The following is a 24,076-nucleotide window of genomic DNA, read 5'->3' as shown; positions in this document are numbered from 1 at the left end:
CCATTATCCCTTTTCTCCCACTATACTCAACCTCTCCCCCACAACCAGAGGTTCTCCACACTGGCTTTTAAATATGTTCAGGTCTCTCCCATCTAAAAAACAAAACAAAAACCAGAAACCTTCCCTAGATCCTATATTCTCCTATGGCCACAGTCACTTCACAACCAAATCTCTCAAGAATTACCCACTTTGGCTTCCACCATTTCTTCATCTCATGCACTTCTCAAGTGAAGGACCACTGTGGTCCTGTTATATAATTTATACATCTATGAGTTATCCTTAACAACATTCTCCATGTCCAATCCATCACAATATCCCATGGATTAAATTCTCTACGTTTTCTCAAATTTAGATTTCTCTTTATCTCTTCTGCTATCATCCCACTCCAGTCATTATTTTTTGTCTTGAAAATTGCAAAAGTCTCCTTATTGAACTGTCTGGATTTAATTCTAACTCCATCCACCCAATCCATTTACCATACTACCTACTGAGATCTTTTAAAAACTAAAATCTGGTCATTTTCACCTAATACCTTGAGCCCCTTTTGCAAATTAAAACACATCAATGGCTTCCCATTGCTATCAGCATACAGATGAAAACTCTTATTACAGACTGCAAGATTTGTATGTTTTCAAGACTTATATCATGCCTATGCCCTCCAGGTCATCTGGGCTGCTCCTGCTTCCTTGAATAGGCAAAAGGCCCTTTTCACATGTTATTTCCTCTGCCTAGAACTCTCTTTCACCCTCCCTTTCCTGACTGAGCCCCATTCCACCCCTAAAAACATATTGGTGAAATGCCCTCAAAGTTATCATGATATTGTGTATCACTTCCCTGTAGTGCTTATTATAGTTATGATTTTACATTTATTCATGAAATTATTTAAGCAGTTAGTGTCTGCTTCCACCACTACACTCTAATCTCCATGATAGCCAGCACCATGTTTGTGTATGTGCCACTGTACTTGCAGCACCTACCATGGGTCACACTGTAGGCACTCACATTTTTTTGAATGAATGAAATCTCTAGTGATTGAGACTGGACATTAGCAAGACCATATTTGATCCTGTAAACTAGTTCCTATCAAAATCCCAAATACTTTCTATAATAGACAAATGAATGATTTAAAAGTAAATGGTCTTGATCTTTGACAAAAGAGCAAAGGCAATATAATAGAGCAAAGATAGTCTCTTCATATTGCTGGAACAACTGGACATCTATAGGCAAAAAAAAAAAAAAAAAATCAGTCTAGACACAGACCTTACACCCTTCACAAAAATTAACTCAAAATGGATCACAGACCTAAAGGTAAAATGCCAAACTATAAAACTCCTAAAGATAACAGGAGAAAACTTAGACTACCTTGGTTATGGTGATGCCATTTTAGATACAACACCAAAGACACAATCCATCAAAGAAATAATTGATAAGCTGGACTTCATTAAAATAAAAAACTTGTGCTCTGTGAAAGACAATATTAAGAGAATTCGAAGACAAGCCACAGACTAGGAGAAAAGATTTGCAAAAGATACATCTAATAAAGGATTCATCAAAAATATACAAAGAACTCTTAAAACTCAATAATAAGACAAACTTGATTAAAAAACAGACCAAAGACCTTAACAGACACACCTCACCAAAGAAGATATACAGGTGGCAAATAAGCATATTGAAAGATGTTCCACAACATGTCATCAGGGAAATGCAAATTAAAACAATGACATACCACTACACACCTATTAGAATGGTCAAAATCCAAAACTCTGACAACACCAAATGCTAATGAGGATGGTGGAGCAACAGAAACTCTCATTCATTGTTGGTGAAAATGCAAAATAATACAGCCACTTTGGAAGACGTTGTGGTGGTTTCTTACACAACTAAACATACTCATCATATGATCCAGCAATTGTACTCCCTGGTATTTGCCCAAAGGAGTTAAAAACTTATGTCCACACAAAAACCTGCGCACAGATGTTTACAGCACCTTTATTCATAATTGCCAAAACTTGGAAGCAACCAAGGTGTCTTTCAGTAGGTGAATGGATAAACAAACTGTGGTACATCAAGACAATGAAATATTATTTGGCACTGAAAAGAAATGAGCTATCGAGCCATAAAAGACAGGGAGGAACCTTAAATCCATAATACTAAGTGAAGCCAATCTGAAAAGACTACATATTGAATGATTCCAACTATATGACATTCTGGAAAAGACAAAACTATGGAGACGATAAAAAGATCAGTGGTTGGCAGGGGTTGGGGGGAGATGAATAGGCAGAGCACATAGAATTTTTAAGTCATAGAAAATACTCTGTATGATATTATAATGATACATATATGCCATTATACATTTGTCCAAACCCATAGAATTTACAACACCAAGAGTGAACCCTATGGACTTTGGGTGAATATGATGTGTCAACGTAGGTTCATCCTTGGTAAAAAAAAAAATGTACCATTCTGGTGAGTGATGTTGATAATGGGGGAGGCTATGCATATGTGGGGGCTGGGAGTATAGTGGAAATCTCTGTAACTTTCTCTCAATTTTTGTGTAAAGCTAAAACTGCTCTAAAAAATTAAAGTCTTAAAAAAAACCTAAATGGCATCAAAAGGTAGAAGCAACCCAAGTGTCCATCAATGGATGAATGTATTAAAAAAAATGTGGTATACGCATACAATGGGATATTATTCAGTCTTAAAAAGGAATAAAATTCTGTCACAAGCTACAACAAGGATAAACCTTGAAGGCACCATGTTAAGTAAAATGATCCTGTCAGAAAAAGACAAATACTGTATGATTCCACTTAATATGAAGCACCTAGAATAGTCAAATTCATAGACAGAAAGGAGAATGATGGTCGCCAAGGGATGGAGGAAAAGGGTAATGAGGAGTTATTGTTTAATGGGTATGGAGTTTCAGTCTGGGCAGATAAGAAAAATCCTGGAGGTGGATGGTGGTAATGGTTGCCTAACAATGTGAATGTACTTAATGCCACCCACCTGTACACTTAAAAATGGTTAAAATGATCAATTTAAAAGTTATGTATAGTTTACTACAATAAATTTTTAAAAAGTAAATGGCAATGAAGAACTAAATAATCAAGTTATACAACTTTCATCCATTTAGCCTATGTCCCACACATCCATGTGACAAAAATCTTCTCCAAGTTTAAGTCAAATTGCCCCCGTGCTGATGGTGTCTGACCTTATATGTGAAGATTTCCCGTTGCTTGCCTCTCTCTGGAAAAACGTGTCACTTCTCTCAAGAAGGAAACTAACTTGATCAGGGAACCTGACAGATGAAGTCAGAAAAATCACACATCCTCAGGCACTGATGCTTTTCCGTGCTGAGACTTGGTGTGATTTCTCTCGCAACCTGGCTCCACGCTTAGAGCCTACGTATCTTAAAACTCATGATTGTTAATACTGAAATTTTACTATCCATACTACCTTGTACATTGAAACACAATTATGCCAGGTTATAATATGCCAAACATGGCTTAAGAAATAGAAACTGAAGATTTAAGACAATCCCATATTATAGATTTTACACAAACAAGAATAAATCATACTAACCTTGAAGTAGCCTTAATTTAGGTTATATTTACCCCATTCCTTAACCATCCAGATTTAGCAAAAAATAGATCCATGTAACAACTTTCTGCCCTGTGTCAAGAACATCTAGGGGCCGGTCTGGTGGCATAGTGGTTAAGCTCTCGGGCTCCACTTTGGCGGGCCAGGGTTTGCAAGTTCGGATCCCGGGTGTGCACCGATGCACCACTTGTCAAGCCATGCTGTGGGGGCGTCCCATATAAAGTAGAGGAAGATGGGCACAGATGTTAGCCCAGGGCCAATCTTCCTCTGCAAAAAGAGGAGGATTGGCATCGGAAGTTAGCTCAGGGCAGACCTTCCTCACACACACAAAAAAATCTAATGACTTCTAAATTATCAGTAACAATGATCCAAAAGATAACAATTACATACACATAGTTCAGAAAACTACTTAATGTAAAGCCTTTCCATCTAAATTTAATACCATTGTATTAATTTATATTTTTCCACCTAAAGTATTCGCTTTTTAATTACTATGAAATTGAGAAAAATGATCTGCTCTTCTCAGTAATTATTAATCACATTTAGGATTAATATGTGTTTATTTATTTATAATATCCATAGTGTTTACCCACAGATCTCAATGTGCTTTATAAACATTTAATTAAGCTTGGTCAAAACCCAAGGGAGGCAATAAAAGAATATATTCATCTTTCATAGAAAAATAAAGTCTATTGTTACAGAGTTAGTAGTTTCGAAGATTACAAAATAGAACTCCAGGTTTCTAGTATCATTTACTTCACTATCCACTATATATTATTACTTTCTTCCCCCCTCCCCCTACCCCAGAGGAAAAACTATAGAGGTTGGAGAAAATCTGTATGAGTGGCAGGAAGAATTTATTCTTTGATATCTGGAAACAAGAAATTTTACAAATTTGATTCCTAATGATACCAGCTCAACATAAGGTTGACATAAGGGAAGCCATATTGTAGAAAAGAAACCCTATTGTAACTCTGAATGACCTCTGACTAACTAACCCAGCTGGATATGCACCCTCCAGGAGATCTACCTGCTCTGTAGATTTTATGGCCCCTGCTTGTGCATGTACCTCCCAGTTGCAATGAGATGATAGCTTTGTTCTTTTGAGTTCCTTAGAAATGTGATGACCCCCTGTACAGAGAGTCTACGCTGACAGCCATCAGCAATGAAAACCGAAAGATCCGGTATGGTGACTCCCAGTCTGTAACACCAGAGGGTCAACATTCCTAACCCCCTCCCCTATAACACACTGGCCTATATAACTGCTTCAAGATTCTGTGCCCCGTTAAAATGGTTCTTTAGGACACTAGCACCCCCATCTTCCAATTTCCTAGCTTATCGCTTAATAAAATGCCCTTTCTCTGCCACCATCTTGCCTCTTCATGATTGGCTTTTGTTGTGTGGCGAGCATATTGTGCCCTTTGTGCAGTAATACTAATGTTTTATTGTTCACCAAAGAAGTGATATTTAAAAACACTATTTTCTATTTGAATATACCAAACCAATTAAGCACTAGGCCAATGAAAAATAAAGTTATAGTAACAGGTATGGTCGAAGTTTTACTTCTCTTTACCTAAACCCAATACAGCCCCCTGCGTTAGTACTATGATTTCTTTCCAAAAGAAAAGTTGATTACCTGACAAATTCTTTGTATCATATCTCAGGCCTACATTTTACATAATCTATTCCATCTTTGGGTATACCTCAGACAGGTCCTCCACACATACCCTCCCAAGGCAATCACAGAGGAAATATGGGCTAGAATTTTATTTTTCCTACTTTGACCAAATAAAATGGTACTTCAGGTTCATTATTAAAAATAATTTAATTATGAAATAAAATTAAAGATACCAACACAATGCGTGACACATAATAATTGTAGAATTAGTATCTGAGTCAAATTTAAATACAGGCTTTAGAAATACTGAGAACCTGTTACTTAAATTAGGATTACTACCAGAAAGATGTAATTGAAAGTCCAAAAAAGATCACCCAGATATACTCCAAAGACACGTTCCAAAGAAATCTTTAGACTATTTCTTTCTTTAATGAAAAAGTTTCTGACAACAAACTGTTTATGTTGCATCTGATTCATAATTGGAAAATTAATGTAGTAACCTATCCATAATAAAGATACTCAAATTTACATGGAACATGTTAGAAGAGAAAGATTAAAAGATGGCATGGGATGCAGAAAAACAAGTGTAAAATAAAGAAGCCTATTAGTCAGTGAGAAATTCCAACATAAAGACTGGTGCTTTTTAAAATGCACTTATTTGAAAAATGAACAGACTTTAATAGCTGATTTAACAAAGCTTACTTCATTTCCTAGAAACTATTTTAAGAAAAGACCAGACCTCATCTTGAAATGCTCAAGGTGGAGTCCTTGCACACAGGTTGCAAATCATTTCACTGCTTTTTCTAGGGGCAAGGGCCTGAAAGTGGGCTCTTCACTATAGTATTTCACAAAGCAACACTCCAAATGTAAACAGTAACTATCTTTATTACTAATTTCCCTTATGATTAATATGTTTGCATGAGCACAATGAATTGTTAATTATCCCTCTATTTTTATTTAACAAAAAGAGAAATATTGACTATAAACTGGAATATAAATTAGCTGAAGGCAGGAACCATACAACATTTTATGTACCTGATATTGTCAATGATAAATTATGCTTTATCTCTAGTAACTAACACACAGTAATTGCTCATACAATGAAAGAATGCATAAATGATTCCACTTAAACTTTTTCAAAACTAACCTGTGAAGTATTATTACACTGGCTTTAAGATGAGGAAACAGACAGGATAGTTGTGTAACCATAAAAGATGTCCAATTTGTTTACTGATAAAATTAAGTGTTTTAAATAACTTGACAGGTGAAAAGAGTAGGCTAAAACCAGCAAATTTAAATTTAACAGGGATAAATATAAAGACCTACATGTGTACTATCAAAATGTCACTTGTACAAATACAGGCTAGGGGAGATCACGCTGGAGGAACAATTCATAGGAGGGTGAGAGGTAGGAAGGGCTATCTGTAAAATTGAGCTGGCCGAAAGCTCCATATGAGCCAATGTACGATGCCTTAAAACCCTAATATAATCTCAGGTTACATTATCAGGCATACAAGGTCCAGAGCAAGGAAGACGGGAAGTTCTGCTGTAATTTGCATTGTAGGGTATTGTAGGACCTTATGTAAGTTTATAGCAAACAGTTCTAGACATTATGACTTAGGAGACAAAATGAGTAACTGTAGTGTTCAACAGCAGAAACAGAGGTAATAAGGTGTCTCGGAAAGGTACAAGAAATTAGGAATGTTCAACCCAGACAAGAGGCTTAGTGGAGTAGGATCTCTTTAAATACCTAAAACACAGTTACATGAAAATGGAATAGGAATATTCGTTTATGTTGCTTTAGAGGATATCTAGAACCATGAACTAAAATGATAGAGATACACATTTCAGCTAAACCTAAGGAAAAGTTTCTTAATAATTAGCCTTTTCCTACAATAAATAGTAGCTGCTAAGATTTACTAAACCTTCACTTGGTATCAGGTCGTAGGGTACAATTTTGACACACATTATGTAAGGACTATCTTAAAAATATCAGTGCTAAGTGTAATAAAAAATCTTAAAGCTGAGGCTGAATGCCAATGATTATATAGAAAAAAATAAATTGGCTTAAGTGGTTTGACTCTGAGATTCCTAAAATCCTTTCAAGTTCTTGAAGTTATCTTATCTAACACGACTGTTACCAAACATTAGCTGGTAGCAAAATGGGGGTAGAAGGAGTAGTATGATATAGAATGATAGAATAAAAGAGACCTGAGGAAAGGAAATGAATCAATCTTGGGATAAGATTTCCTAGTAGTATACCTGAACACCAGATGATGACATCATCAGAGACATTTCAAGCTGCAAAAGATGCTTCGAACCTGACATCTAGAAATCTTGACTGGTTGTCCTCTGGGCTCAGAAATTGGTTTATAATTTGCCCCAACCATTAATCTTGTTTTTCTTTTTGTTTCCATAGAAATACTACTTATTAGATACCTGATTGCTTGCTTCCACAATATAGGCCTAACCTTGGAGCTCACCTGCATCACCGCCTTCTAAAATGAATTTAACTGGACCGATCTACTATCAGGACTAAGACGTGTTCAATTCACTCTACCAACTCAGCTTCTGAACTATGAAACTTCTTCCAGTTTCAAAGGTGGGACTGCAAGGGAGCAGAATTTGCCACCTCAAGATTTGTCTCCTTGGCATGAGGATTATTTTGGGCTGATTATTTTTAAAAATGGCAGACATGGGAGAAGCTCTGAAAACCAAGTAGAAGTTAGCCTTTGTAAGAGGCATTTACATTTGTAAGGGAAAGCTCCATTTGTAAAGGTGTCTCCCTCTCTGTACCAGGAAGAGGGGGATGATCTTATCTCTAGTAATTCTTATCAATGTGGAGGGGAAGAACTTAAATCTGCATAATAACCTTACTCTTGTTTACAGTGCTTTTTTCTGGTAATCTCCCATGGCTGACTTCCCCCACCCCCAACATCCTCTTCTGTCTTTAGCTGAAGAGGTACTTAGGTGAAAACCTCGGTCATTTTGGCGAGTTACTTAGTGTTTCTGGGTTTCTCCCATGTAAACATGTTTAAACTTTGCTTGATTTCCCCCTGCTAAAAAAAAAAAAGAAAAAAGAAAAAAAAGATTTCCTGGTGGCATCTATCCTTCATTCTGAGATTTTGTCTTCCTACTTTGGCAGTTGGAGCTGGAATACGCTTAAAGTGCTCTTAATTTTTAAAAATTATACTGAGAATTAGACAATAGTTTAGAGGTTTTCTTTTTAACATCCTTACTTTGCTAATTAAAAGTTGCCAAACTTAAGAAAAGGTAAGTGAAAGGTGATTTTCTTAATGTCAGCAATAATTTGAATTATTAAAAATTGTACATAACTAGATAATCAGTTTTATAGAAAGTTTTTTAGACCCCTTGAAATTACTTAATGTATGTCTTTAATACTCTTAAATATTACCAAAATACGTCCAATATTTTCTGGTGCAGAAGTAAGCAATTTTATGACCATGTTTTTTCATCTCTAAAAACTAGGACTACTTTTAGACAACTATAAGTTGTTTGGGTTCATTAAAAAGTAACCCTTACAAAAGATCTTTCAGCAGGATTTGGCTTTTGTTACTTATCATATTAGCGGATGCACCTTTTAAAATACACTAGTTAATTACATAGTCATCCTTTGTTATGATATGGTACTACTTACCAGTGAAAACCTATTTCTATATTGGAATGAAACCAAAAAAGTTAAAGAGGGGAAAAAAGTGCCGTGCTTTATTGATGAGAGATACATGGTTTGAAAAGGGAAACTGCTTAATTGCAACAAAAAAGATTGATGAATCAACCAAAGCCTATCATCACTGCAAATATAACTCAGTAATTGTTCTTGACATTGGACTTTCTATGCTCTAGCCTATTTCTTTTAAAGGCACTTAAACAGTAGGCATCTAAACTGGTTGAATTATTTGACATATATCTCTTTTAGATCAAATTTAAAGCGTAAGTAACATAAAAGCAATATACGTTGAATTCATTTTTAAAAATAAATAAGTTTATGTATTGGGAATGGAAAAAACCTATGTCTATGTTTGACTCTATCTCAGTGACCATGAACATTGAACTTAACCTCTTTGACCTTAGCATGCTTATCTTCTAACAGTGGAGACACCATCGCCTAGCATTTAGAACTGCAAGGAGGTTTAATTGACAAAATATATGAGAAAACACCTAGCCAACTGGTATATATCACAAGCATTCAATAAAGGTCAATTTTATTCCTTCCAAGATATTCTAAAAAGTCAGTTGCACTCAAGGTTTGGGCAACCCATTGATTAACGTTGTAGAGATAGCTAGGATTAATATCCTTGTGCAGATATCCCTGTGAAGAATTGTTAATGTGGGTGGATCTCTACTGCCACTCCTAGAAATATAAACTAATGCTAATTCTGGGAGTTTGATACAAAGACATCAACACATAACCAAGATACTGCTGAGCACGCATTATATGCAGCGCAAAAGGTATACAATGGCATACAAGACACTATCTGCTTTCAAAGATGCTATTGACTCTTTGGGATTTTAATTTTTAACAAACATATTTTCATTTTTAAAATCTAATGTCTTCAAATAAATATAAAAATGTGTAAGTTTTCATAATCGTTCAATAATCTTCATTCTAAAAGAAAATAACAGTATTTATAAACGGAAGTATTAGGACTTCGCTACCAGGAATAGAATTGTGACTGCCCCTCTGTTGTAATTAAATATATTCCAGACAGGAAATGCTTCCAAGTAAATTTGCCTGGAAAATAATTAAATATAGAAGATTGTCTCAACATAGAAAATATTTTAGATGCCACAGAAATTTTCTAAATGGTCTCTTGAAAAAGAAGTCAGCCTACTGATATGACCACATGAGCTTAAGATGACAACATTCAATCTTCCTCCTCATAAATAAATGAATAAACAAAGCCCAAACCACACATCTAATTTCTCCCTCTCCTTAAAAGCTCTAAAAAGGCAAACAGAGTATTTTACCTATTCATATTTTAGTTGCACTTTGAAATTTTCAATTACTATCATGCTGATATTTTAAAAGAATAATACCAGAATATTTAATTGTATATATCAGACAATTAAAATTCTTAGAATTGCTCACAACTGGCCAGATGGACAATATTCATGGAAGGTTATATCTCCTGGTTGTACCATAAAATAGCAGTTCACAGTATTAACCATAACCATAAATCTATAATGAAATACTAAACAGAATAAGTTATTCACTCATTCATTCTATGCCTGACCCCAAGACTAAATGAGACAGGACAGGGAACAGGAAATCAGGGATGAACTTCAGAAAACATCCTGGTCAGTTTACACATTGGTAGACATAAGCAAAATGTATTGTTCAACATATGAAATGTTTACTAAAAGATTGCCTTAGAGCAAGTGTACAACAAAACCTATTTTTCTGGCCCGGCCCCGTGGCGTAGCGGTTAAGTGCGCGCGCTCCGCTGCTGGCGGCCCGGGGTTCGGATCCCCGCCGCGTGCCAACGCACCGCTTCTCTGGCCACGCTGAGGCCACGTCCCACATACAGCACCTGGAGGGATGTGCAGCTATGACATGCAACTGTCTACTGGGGCTTTGGGGAAAAAAGAAGGAGGAGGATTGACAATAGATGTTAGCTCAGAGCCGGTCTTCCTCAGCAAAAAGAGGAGGATTGGCGTGGATGTTAGCTCAGGGCTGATCTTCCTCACACACACAAAAAAAAAACCCTATTTTTCTTAATGGCTTGTATTTTACAGGAAATAAATGTTTTTCCAAGGCCATAAAGCAAAATAAAAATCTGTTGGATCAAGATTTAAAAATATATACCACACTTTTAAGATTAAAGACTTTTAAGAATAAAAACAAAAACCAAAACTAATAATATATTAATATTATACTCAAACTACTAGGAAGCATGGTATTTACAACAAAGGTAAAAATACAGTAGAGAAGAAAAGGAACTAATTATTTAAAGGAGAAATTTCTCTAAATGAGAACTGATGCATGAATCTATAGTGACCACTAACCCCACAGAATATTCATGTGGACATTTCAGCTTTCACCAAGAGAAACCAATCATTTCAAATTGGAGGAGCAGGGACATTTCCAGTCCCTTTCCAAAGGCAGCTCTATTCTTTCAGATATTTTGTGTTAGTAGCTGATTATTGAATCACATTGAACCTTAAAGCACAATCATGAGTAGTAGTCTTAACATAAGCAGAACAAGTGGATAGAAAAGATTGAAGGGAGCATCTTTATTTAGACCCAAAACAAGAAAAGGAGCCAGTTAAGAAAAAAAAAGGGATACTCAAAGTAGAGGATAACAGATAGAGAGAATTCTAGAAAAACAGTAAGGAGTTTTAAGAAGAAAGAGTTATAAATACATTGCTAGGTTATTTGTTTATTTATTTTGTATTATCAAATGAAAACAATTTGTAATAAATTAGATTAGATTATCCTGAACATTATTAATCACCCACAGGATGTTGTTAAAACTACTCACAGTAATCATCTTTTTTTTGAGGGTATGGGGGAGGGGGCCTTAAAGTAGTCTTATTGTATTGCCATAAGACCAAAAACCCATTTTTAAAGGTTATCTAACAGACACTTTACATTTATGATTATATCATACTTTCATACCACACAAATTTTTGCATAAAAAATTTTAAATATTTTATAATTCCACATAACGGCTCATAATTATCTTAATAGGGAAGGAGAGTCAGAGAACTTTTTTGGGGGAAAAGAGACTCCAAAAATAAAATTCTTAAAGAAAAAAATGCTCCAAATGAGAAATGCTAAATAAATTAAGTACAAATATCTATCTTTAAAGATCACTACAGCAACTACAAAATGGATTGTTGTTAACCATCCAATGCAATTAATATATTTAGAACACAATTATTTAATGTAAAGCATTTAAAAATTCTTATGGTTCCATTCCAAGTTAGCATGGGATCTTTCCATTTTCTCCTAGTATCTATCAGGGAATTAAGCAGCCAGAATGAAAAAGGAGTCAAGAGAAAAATCATACAGGAAACAAGGTCCAGGCCAGCTTCACAGGCGTTTCACACAGGGCCCTGTGCTCAGAAGGGCCCCTCCACTTGGTTTTTTCACGGAACACACTATTTTTATTTCAAAGAACAAATAATGGACAAACTATGGTTATTCAGACTTGGGTATCTGGCAGATATTTTCTTGAAAATGAACAAACTGAGCTTGTCACTTCAAGGAAAAGAGCTGATAGTATTTTGTTTGCCAATGACAAAATTTTAGCTTTTAAGTAAAAATTAGACTTTTGGAAAATTTAGATCCAACACCATTAGCTTGATGGCTTCCCAATTATTAAGGCCTTTTTTTAATGAGGCCTTTCTTAATGTTAATTTGATTAACAAATGTGATTTTTTTTGATATTGTATAATGTGCCAAAATTTGGAGAACTGCTTAACTCTGTGACCAATGCATGATATTACAAAATCATGCATGATATTACAAAATTATGCATGAGCAAAAAGATCCATTCATAGTGTAAGACCAATGGGTTTTAATAAAAGAGAGTAAGAGAAGTTGACTGCATAGTTTTATATTCCTCTTTGCAGTTAAACATTTAAGAAACTAATACTTATCAAATTTTGGTGTAGTATATCAATAAGATTATTTGAAAAAGCTGTTAAAATACTTCTCCCTTTTCCAACTACCTATCTGTGTGAGGCCAGATTTTCTTCATATATGTTATATACTTCAACCAAGCATAGCACAACAGACTGAATACAGAAACAGATGTGAGAATCCAACTGTCTTCTATTAGGCCAAACATTAAACATAGATACAAAAGTATAAAACACGACCACTCTTCTTATAATTTTTTTTGTAACATATAGCTATTTTTCACTAAAAAAAAAAACTTATGCTAATAATGTACATTGGGTTTATTATTTTTTAATTAATGAATAAATATTTTTAAATTTCTCAGTTTCAATTTCTAATATGGCAAATAATGATATAGATAACTCACATAAGCAAAAGCTTGTTGGAGCCCTCAAAAAGTTTTTTTTCAAAAAGTTTTAAGAGCGTAAAGGAGTCCTGAGACGAAAAAGTTTGACAACTGCTGCTCTAAGAGCTGAGCTAGAAAATAATCAGCCTCTTAACTCTTTTAAAGAATCCACAGTTATCAACTCTCCTTAGATTCCTTAACCAAAACTCTTGTGTTTACGTAAAATACTACTTCAGCTGAACCCTCTAACAACTTAATCCCCTAGCAGAATGGTTAGCTGCTCATAGTCTTTCAGTCTAGAGTTAGTACTGAAAGTTTGGCAAACATTTGTACCAAGGAGAAATGAAAAGACTGAAGCTATCAATTGCTCATCAATGACGCCCATTGTCAAGGGCACCAATATCATCAAGAATATCGATGACGCCCAAGGATTCTCTACACCCCAGTTGGTTGGGGATATGCTTATGCCGCAAATTAACAAACGGTAAATTATCTTTTTTCTAAAAACTCTCCTGAGTATTCCAAAATTCTGGATGATTCAAACAGCTTTTTTAAGGTTCAGTTTTGAAAAGCTGTATAAAGGAAATGGATAGAAAGTAGAAGTATGCTAATAATTAGTGAAAGGGAAATGTTATAACTTATTTTGAGATTTTAACTTTATTTTCTAACACTCCCAAATGCCTTCCTGATTGTAACGAAACCACAGGTGACCAATTATCATTGCTATCCTCATAGATATGAGTAAAAATCAAGACAACCTGAATATTTTCTTTTTTCATCCTCAAATCTTTCCCTTCTGAATTACCCCATTTAGACCAATCAGCAATTCATATTTCAGAATTGGCTGTCTCTGCTGTTACATCATTTCTTCACTAGGAGAAATTCCAAATTACATCCAACTACCACCTATGTTCCACTCAGAGAAAGAAAGACTTAAGAAAATATAAGGCTACTTGATCCCATACTAAGTCCATAAGAAATTGCTCTAATACAAACAATTACTCAGTGAGACTTTTTTTCCCCAGTAGATTCTACAATTATTGTTTTCCAAAACATTTTAAAGTTATTTTTTTTTTTGCCTCTGTGTAATTTAAACAATCACAAAGGATGCTAGGTACATCTGTGAATTAGATATGTTCAAATCAGTCAAAAGTTTACTATTAATATTCTTAACACTACTAAACTGTCTACTTAAAAATAGTTAAGATAGTAAATCTATGTTATGTGTTTTTTACAAAAAAAAAAGAAAAACCATTGAATTTTGCACTTTAGGTGAATTGTATGGTATGTGAATTGTAACTCAATAAAGCTGTTATTTTTTTAAAAATGTAAGTTTGTTCCTAATTCATTTTTTTAAAGGAAAAAAAAGGTTTACTACTGAGATATAGATAATGGCTAATTTTGAGAGAATAAGAGAGAAAATTTATATACATAAATATATATAACATTTAGTAGGCATTTTAAAATTATTTTAATATAAATTATTAAAATATTTCCTTTCACAAGTGATTTAAACCTAACACTTATATACATTGAATAAAATGCTAGTGTTTCTCCCAGAGGTCAACAATATCTTTTAGCTAATAGACAGCCATTTCAAGTTAATGTTTTGACACTGGATTCAAAATCAAAAGAAAAATTCCTAGTCACCCGATATTTCAAATAGTGAAAACAGACAACTTACAGCTGATAAATTAATTGTAAAAAGATCAATTCAGCACTGGTAGGAGATAGGTCTGAATATCAAAGTAGGTTTTCCCAAAGAAATGAGACATTTTTCAAATCAGCATGTAGCACTCCAAAAATCTCATGACAAAAAAAAAAAAAAAATCACATGCTAAGAAATGAAACAGTCAAAGATGAAAAGGATCTTTGCTGTTGAGACTAAAAGCTAAATTTTAGCCAAATATATTTAAAACACGTACAGGCACAGAGAGCCACCAGTGTTCGCAATTAGGGGCAGGACAAAGTGGCTGTGATCTTTCTGACAAATAAATTGCTTGAAATATTGCATGACTTGCTACACAACACCCTTATTACTTTCAATTTCCAAGTGCAACCAAAAGATGGGTCCAATTATGACATCAATAGAAGCTTTCTTTCAAAACGGAATGAAAGAACAGTAAATCCCAGTGGACACAGGAGTTCTGCAGCAGAGATGATGTAATATATAAAAATAGACATCCTCTAACAGAAGCTGAAACTTGGGTAAACAGCACACTGCATACTATTCTCAAGTGCCTTGCATGAATTTGCAATGCGTGCTGTTAAGAGCACGAGAGAAATCATTTTATGTTTTAAACTATTTCCTGATTTACATTTCAATTTCTATACATACTCTATAGTGTAATTTGCCAATCTGTATAAATTAAATCAACATAAATACCTGATTATAACTGCAAGAAAGAGAAATAATACCCCAAAGCAAGGAGACTGAGACCACTGCAGCAGTTTTAACATGCTGCATTTTGCCAGAAATTGCAGCACATATGGCACAGTATTGTTACGTCCACCTATTGTTCAAAGACCTTTCCACAGGGATCTTTCCGCAAGATCTTTAAACGCAACCAGTAAACCAGAGGAACCAGTAAAGCTGCTGATGATGAGCGTGAAAAGCAAAGGATACTTTTGACACTTGTCTTTAAAAGATTCTCTGATGCAACATAAAACATGGAGCATGCATACAATAAATAGGATCTGGCAAAATTTGTGGGGTTTTTTTGTATATATCACTCCTCTCTTAACACTCTCTCCACACCCCTCTTTTCCACTCTTTATTTCTCAATTCAGTTTTCACAATTCTATTGGGCTTTCCGGATTAAAGAATATTTTCCTCTGAGCCAAGACATTAATGCCATTCAAGAAGCCGTGCCTGATTCCTCAATGTGCCCTGTCTACGTGCCTCGATGGTACCTGGAATTTCCTACATTTTAGTTGCCCATTTATTTTATCTGTATTCTCTGTGAGACTATAACGGCAAGATATAAAATCTGTGGGGGCAAGATTCTGTCTGTCCTGTAGAACTTTACAGCCCTAGAGTCTGACATAGACCTGAAACAAGATAGGCACTCAATAAATATTTATTAAATGAATAAGAATATGTAAATGAAAATACTGAGTTTTCCTCTCTATGATACAAGAAATAGAATACACAAATTTTCTGAAACTCTATCCTATTATAATTCACAGGGAAGCACTGATGGCAATATTGAAGACAAAGTCTTTAGGTTCAATTAAGTAAGCAAATGCTTGATGAATTTAAATTAAAGAATGAAATTATTGAAAAAATTAAGAAATCTCCCCTATGTTTGAATAATTTCCGTATATGCATATAAAGAGATTTTAAAATATCATCACATAAATAGATAGTAGTCAGGTGGGATATAATATGAACTAACTGTTATAAGTTAAAATCCTAAGATCTTAACATTCTAGGAAATTTAGTAGATATACAAGTCATTGATATATTACTCAAAACACATGCTCTTACTATTAAGCAGCAAATATTGGGTAAACTAAGGAGAACTCAATAAAAAAATTAAATAAATAACTGTGACAAAGCAAAGCTATGACATGAGTGAAAATATTGCCTATTTCTAATTTAAGAACAATAGCTCAAGTCAAAAAGTCTAATGTCAATAAATGTGCATAATTACTCAAACACTGCAATTTTTTCATTTGTTTCAATATCTAAACAATTTTTGAAACTAACCTAACCTACCAAGGAGTCCTTAACCAAAGATAAAACCAACCTAAATCAAATCTATCTCTAAAAAAAACCACTCCAGAGATAAAAAATACAACCTAAGAATGATCATATAACCACTATAAAAAATAGGATTTATAGGGGCGACCCGGTGGCGCAAGCGGTTAAGTGCATGCACTCCGCTGCAGCAGCCCGGCGTTCGCCAGTTCGGATCCCGGGCGCTCACTGATGCACTGCTTGTTAAGCCATGCTGTGGCGGCGTCCCATATAAAGTAGAGGAAGATGGGCATGGATGTTAGCCCAGGGCCAGTTTTCTCAGCAAAAAAGAGGAGGATTGGCATTGGATGTTAGCTGAGGGCTGGTCCTCCTCACACACACACACACACACAAAAATAGGATTTATATTATTATAAAGCATAACCTTATTAAAAATTGGGACTCGGGGCCGGCCTAATGGCGTAGCGTTTAAGCACGCACACTCCACTTCAGCGGCTTAGGGTTAGGAACACCGGGCGCACAATGACACACCGCTTGTCAAGCCATGCTGTGGAGGCAGCCCATATAAAGCAGAGGAAGATGGGCACGGATGTTAGCCCAGGGCCAGTCTTCCTCAACAAAAAGAGGAGGATTGGCATTGGGTGTCAGCTGAGGGCTGATCTTCCCCACACGAAAAAAAGGGACTCATTTTCATAAGCCTCATACATGAATCAGTCTTATATTGGTGCCAAATTTTATAGATATTGTATTATCACCGACTATAATTAAAAAATTATTCCCATAATATTGGATTATATTGTATCCAACTTACATTATATTAACTTAATTTTATGCAGTATTTTTTATTACTTTTGTACACCTGCACCAAGAATTTTAAGACTAATCTACTGAAAAATTCAATACATAATCATTAAACAGTGCTCTGAAATGTATATTCACATTGTAGAAAAGGACTACTAATAAAATGTGGGAGATATCTTTTTATATGACCAATGGGTTTTCATTATTTCAAATTTTTTGCATTGATTGAAACTTTATGAATATGTTTCTATGTTATACTGTGTTCAAATCCTCCTAATTCAAATTTATATAAAACAGAGCCACACTTTTTTGTGGGAGTAGGAGTGGCAGTAGAAAGTCAATCAGAACTTCAAAGCATGGAGACCATTTTAATTATGCAACCAGCCTAATTAAATTTTTGAAATGTCGATTGGAAATTTTTGAAATGTCCATTGGTACACATCACCTCCATACTGTAGACAGGACAAGTGTTCTTCAGCCTAATATCTCTGTACAATTTTTGCTCTTTCCAAACTGAGAAGAGGGCAGAGCTGTTTTCTTGTTATTACCAGTTTTGCCATCACTCCAGTCAGCTAAAAGTTAACAAGGTCCTCCTTCTTCCCCTTAAATCCTATTACCTCTCCTCTCCATTTTCATTATGGAACTCAGATTTCCCTACCCATACAAACCTCTAGAATAAATTACCCATGAATGCAGAGAGGGCCTGTAAGTATGGGTAAAATAAACAAAGCATTTTTTCCCCTACACTATTCTGAACGTGGAGACAAGGTAAACCTGTCCAAAGTCCCAAGTCAGTCTCTTTAGAAATTTACCCCAAATCTTCCAGCCTTTGCCAGGAACATTATCTACTACATGCCTCTACAATCTTTACCAACTCTGAGACTGAACATTCACGCCACATCTTATTTTCTGGCAGTCTCAAACACAGCCTCAACCTCAACTCATCAAAATGTAAGAAAATGCTAATGAAAGCCATCTCCAAGCTTCCCTTCTCACTGCATTTTAAAATGCTTATTCTCTCTGCAAACCTCACACAGTTGTCTTGAAAAAATGTCCTAAAAACACTCTACATGGACTATATGAGTATTCCTGTTTCTCAAGAAAATTATTATAATGTTTTAAACCACTGCAACACATCTTATTTTAAAAAGTGTACATAAGGTATACATCATAACTCAGCGCACACTTGAAATTCAATTCCTAGTTCTAAATGGGAATTAGACTAACTGGTAATTTTCATATTAAAAAGGAGGAGGATTAATTACATACTGATGTATCTTTTAAAATATTCAAGTTATATATTTTTAAAGTATACCTTTACCAGATAAAAGCTCAAAACATTGGTGCAAAATTTTGACACAATTTTATCAAATTTAAAAACTGTATCAAAATTTTTTAGGTTTATCCCATCATTTAAAAATTAGCATTGCTTCTAAAACACAATATAACAATCGTGCCACCTGTGGCATTTTAATACGTATTCTCTTGTATAGAGCATAAAGTAACTGCCTCATTTTAATTTGGAAAATTATACAAATATTCTATGCTTTCAGGCAAGGTTACTATAATAGTCAAAGATACTATACTGATGGTAGACTTCTTCTAATGTGAATTAAATTATTCATGATCTTTTTCCTGTGCAATAAGGAAACGCAACCATACAATTTTACTAGTTACTTAACCCATCAATTTCCAGAGATAAATCAGTTTTTCTTCCTTGACTCCAAATTCCCTGACAACTCCAAATTTGACCCACAATTTCAAAAGCGTAACACTGAAAATCACAAATTAGTCATGTATTGGCATGAAAGAAATGAGCAAAGATATTATGATAGGCCTCTTGATTAAAATATAGAATGAAATAAAAGCATGAACTCTGGTTATAAATAAAGCACAAATAAGAAAATACAAGCGATTTTAAATTCTTATTTCCTTTTTGACTAAGCCTTTATTCTATCTGACTAAAATTTTACCAGTGGTCTCCCAAAATGGTCTCACATTGGGATTCTTGAAATTTAAAGTTCTCACCTATAGCATTTAAAATGTAAATTTCTAATGAATTTCCCATAAGCTGTCACACAAAGAGCAATTAAACTTTCATTATATCTATCTATCTTTCTTCATTTCTTTATTTGCAAAGCAGGTTAGTTAAAAACAGTGCTCCACTCATTCCTAAAAATAAATAGGGTGTTGGGGCCAGCCCAATGGCACAGCAGTTAAGTTCGCGTGCTCTGCTTCGGCGGCCCAGGGTTGGCAGGTTCGGATCTCGGGCGTGGACCCACGCACCGCTTATCAAGCAGGCGTCCCGCATATAAAGTAGAGGAAGATGGGCACGGATGTCAGCCCAGGGCCAATCTTCCTCAGCAAAAAGAGGAAGATTGGCAATAGATGTTACCTCAGAGCTAATCTTCTTCACTAAAAAAAAAATAAGTTGTACTTTTATTCTTTCTTCAAAGAAGGTAGGCAATTCATCCCTACGTCTGCACAAATAAAGCAGCCTGTGCCATCACCTAAACCACTGATAGTTTCAAAGTTTTAAGAGATTCTACTAAATCAGGGCAAAATACAAAAGAACAAGACCAAGCAAACACATCAATATTATAAACTCATTAGTTACAATGCAAATGCACAAATAAACTTAGGTTAGTATTAGAAGACCACACACAAATTACAATACCTGAGATTTAGTGCATTCCTTTGAGCCAAAATGAAATGAATGCCATAAAGGAGGAAAGGAAAAGATGAACATTATCAGACATGCTATATAGTACAACTGCCAAAATGAAGATAATGTTAAAATTAGGTTAAGAATGACCATATAGAATTGGCTATACGTATAATGTTCTCTATGTTCTTAGCCATGCACTTGAAATGCACTTGTAATCATTTAAAATCACCTGTGAAGTATGATCATGCATCTTTTAAATAAATTTTTCACCCTCAGTCTCACCCTACTAGGGTTCTTTCAAAGAAAAGTATTTCTGTTAAGAATAAGTAAATATGACTCAGAGCTAACAAAGAATAATAATTTTCATTTAATTATTTTTATTCTGTGGTACCATATATACAAAACAAAATTTTCTTGTTTTCATATGTTAAAATCATGTATTTAGGTGAAATAATAAATACTACGTAAATATAATTAAAACACAATACACAAAAAATCCAAGATCCAATATTTTAAATTATGATAATGATGTTGCCAATCTGAACTCACTTAGTAAAATTAATACCAACATGTCAAATATTAGTAAACTAGCACATGATCCATTAGTAATCAAGTTAAATTTTTCATCTTAGTACTGAATTTTCCCCAATAAAAGTACCTGTTGACCAGGTAACACATTTTTTAAAACAGTAAAAGAAAAAAGTAATCTTATAATAATAAAAAAACTACACATTTTTTAAAAGATCAAAAAAGGGGAGTCGTACAAGAAGTGAAATACTTCGTAAAGGGGGAAAGCATGGGGATGGAAGAGACAAACGGTTATAAAATGATCCCCCCAACTTAAAGGTGACAAATATGACTATAAAATTAAGCCATTTAGCTTTAACATTAAATTTTAAGTAATCCACACTCCTGCCAACTATCTTAGTATGGAATCTGATTTGGAAAAATAATTCCAAAGCTGAAAAAATATTAATAATATTAGTGCTAAGCTAAAATATTATAAAATATTGTATCATTAATATGTACAACTATTTTTAATCCATATTTCCTTCTTCCATGATGCTACATCTACACTAAAAATACTGTAACAAAAAAACCTTTCATAGGTTTTTTTTTAATACCAAGTCTCTCCAACAGACAAACAAAGCTGTCTTTATGATGAGCAAAAAGCAACCCTTTCCAAAAGAGCTCAATGAAATGATTCAACTATGAAATTCATGTTAAATTAAAATAATGCATGGGTAGTGAGAGGAGTAGGCGGATAGCTGGTGGTCAAAACTGCTTAAATATTCAAATACAACGAGCTCTCAGAAATAGAACATATGAAGTGTGGGTATAAAATATATCATGTCACTTAAAGTTACTAAAAATTGAGTACATAATTTTAAGTCTATATAAGTTTTCCCATGCATTTTGCATTTATACTTATTTGCAAAAAGAAAGAAAAGGACGGGTAAGAAAAACAAATGAGAAATGTAAAATAATTGTCAATTACCTATTTTTATTTTTTCTTATTTTTATTTTAAAATTAATTTCACATATAATGACTACATATTTAATGGTATTATATGTATAGATAAACCACCTTTGCCCCTAATATAACATATGTAAGAATTCAAGTTATTTCCTTTTTAAAAACAAAAATCTTTAAATATATTTGCAACTATTTCGGATTGGCCATCAGGAGAAATATACATAGTGCAGCTAAACAGAAAGAAAGGAGTAAGAAAAATAAGGCTCTAAAAAAGACTATATTGAGGTCTTGTACAAATCACTCATTATCTGTGCCTTAGTTTCCTCAAACATGAAAAGCAGTTTATGAAATATTTATGAAATAAATGACAATCTAGTGGGCTATAGCATTTAAGAGGATCTTTGAACCTGTTAGAAATACTTCAGAACATCTTTATATTGGGATTTTTAAAAGTATCATTTCAAACTGTGCTCTCACTTCATTGTATTAAAAACAAAAAAATTCTCAGATAATATTCTCATAATGGTATGAAAAGCTATGAAAATAATGTGTAATTTTTATAGGTCTGCTTTTTGAATAAAAAACAAGTGTGATACCAGTCACTGGGGTGGGGGAGAGGCTAAAATTTTAGATTAAGGTAAGAACTTAAATTATCCCAGTTACAATTCTACAAGCTGATCACAAAGCTGATCCTCAAAGAATATTTTAAGAAATACAAAGGCTAAACAATGTCTTTGATTTCTTATTTCAATGTTCTTTAAAACTATTCATATTATGTGTGTTTCCAGCAAAATCTGCACTTTGCATAAGTATACCATAGAAAGGAATTATTCATCGAAAATAGAAAATTTAAATGTTTTTTCACAAAACTCCCAACAAAAAACTTAAGATAAGTAAAAATATTATACTTTTATAACTTACCGTATGATAGCCTCTAGGCAAAGGTGGTTTCCCCACAGGATAAGGATCCACAGTGTCAATAATTGTTTGTCTTTCACCCTTCTGGTTGATTTTTCTAAATCTCCTTCGAGACTGTCGATGAGAAGCTTGACGCTGAAAATATTCCTCATTTTCATCCATATAGTCCACCTGAAATGAAACACCAAAAACTTTCATTTCGTCAAATACAACATTCCATATGAAGATTAAATGCTGAATAAAACTTACAGATAGTCCATATTCATTCATTTTGCAAAGACATTTGTAGACAAACTATCTTGACAGACTTGAAGTGTTTTTGAACTTCTCTAGAACTAATTGGTTTTGAGTAACTTTTCTTTTATGAAGAGGCATTTTCAGTTCCACTTAGGAATATGGGAAACTCTTGAATTTCCTGTAGTTTCAAAGGGAAGGATATTTTCAGTAGTCTTTGTACTGATTTATTAGTGAAAGATCTCACAGGATACATTACCATGCATTATGAAAGCAACTGGCCCATTGTCTTAACTAAAGCACAAAAACTCTGATGTACATAAGTAAATCTGTAAAACCCCTAAATCCCAAATGACTCAAAACAGGATTGCTAACAGAATGGCTTTGGTAGATTACCTAAGGGTTTCTCTTCCTACTTTCATTCTGTGGATTCAGTTTCTTTTTTTATAAATACTGTTGTTTTAAAAAATAATAATTCCTCATTTTAAGGAGAGAATGGACTAACAGAGAAGTTATATTAGGTTAATCTTGATCATATTTATATAATGAAAATGTGATTGCTCACAATAGGGCATATTTAGATTCTAAGACTATCGGCAAACCTAGTAGCTTGTATAATATCGGCAAGTATAAAATCCTCAAGGAATTTTGAAGATGAAAAATCCTTCAGAGAAACACAAAACAGCACTAATAGAGGCCGGAATCTCTAGGAAATATCTAAAAGGCTTTTCAAGACCAGTTGCTAGAAAGTCCCAGGCATCTGCCCACATTTTTCCAAGCCTAAATTTTCACTCACCACCATGGCACTTTCTCACTTAAGAGTACATTTTGTGAAATTTTACCAAAAGTTTTCACTAGCTTTGAGGAGGAAGTTCTCATTTCTGACGGAATTCCTCTCTTACATCATAGGGAGAAACCCTAAATCTTATCTGAAAATAGACTTACAGTCATCTACCAAATACTTTATCATATGTGAATAAAAAGCTTCCATCATCATCTATATTAGGCCATCACTTATTTACAAGGTTTTCCTTCCCAAATGGGATGCTGGATGGGGAAGAATATG

General features: G+C 34.2%; 1 protein-coding gene across 9 annotated transcripts in view; it reads right to left on the bottom strand.

The window, feature by feature from the left end:
* RAPGEF2 (Rap guanine nucleotide exchange factor 2) overlaps positions 1 to 24,076 on the bottom strand; it is a 243,044-nt gene that overhangs the window by 87,939 nt on the left and 131,029 nt on the right. For 7 of the 9 annotated variants that reach the window (XM_058550277.1, XM_058550284.1, XM_058550280.1 and 4 more), the window contains exons 6-7: positions 22,780 to 22,947; positions 20,391 to 20,408 (exon numbers count right to left, since the gene is read on the bottom strand). In XM_058550277.1, the coding sequence (XP_058406260.1) occupies positions 20,391 to 20,408; positions 22,780 to 22,947 (186 nt within the window). The remainder of the gene's footprint in view (positions 1 to 20,390; positions 20,409 to 22,779; positions 22,948 to 24,076) is intronic. The other 2 variants (XM_058550278.1, XM_058550282.1) reach the window with 1 other exon arrangement.

This window comes from Diceros bicornis, chromosome 11 (assembly GCF_020826845.1).
Source record: "Diceros bicornis minor isolate mBicDic1 chromosome 11, mDicBic1.mat.cur, whole genome shotgun sequence".
NCBI classification, from domain to species: Eukaryota; Metazoa; Chordata; class Mammalia; order Perissodactyla; family Rhinocerotidae; genus Diceros; species Diceros bicornis.
The sequence above is the reverse complement of the archived record's forward strand: the minus strand, read 5'-3'. Positions and strand labels throughout refer to the sequence as shown.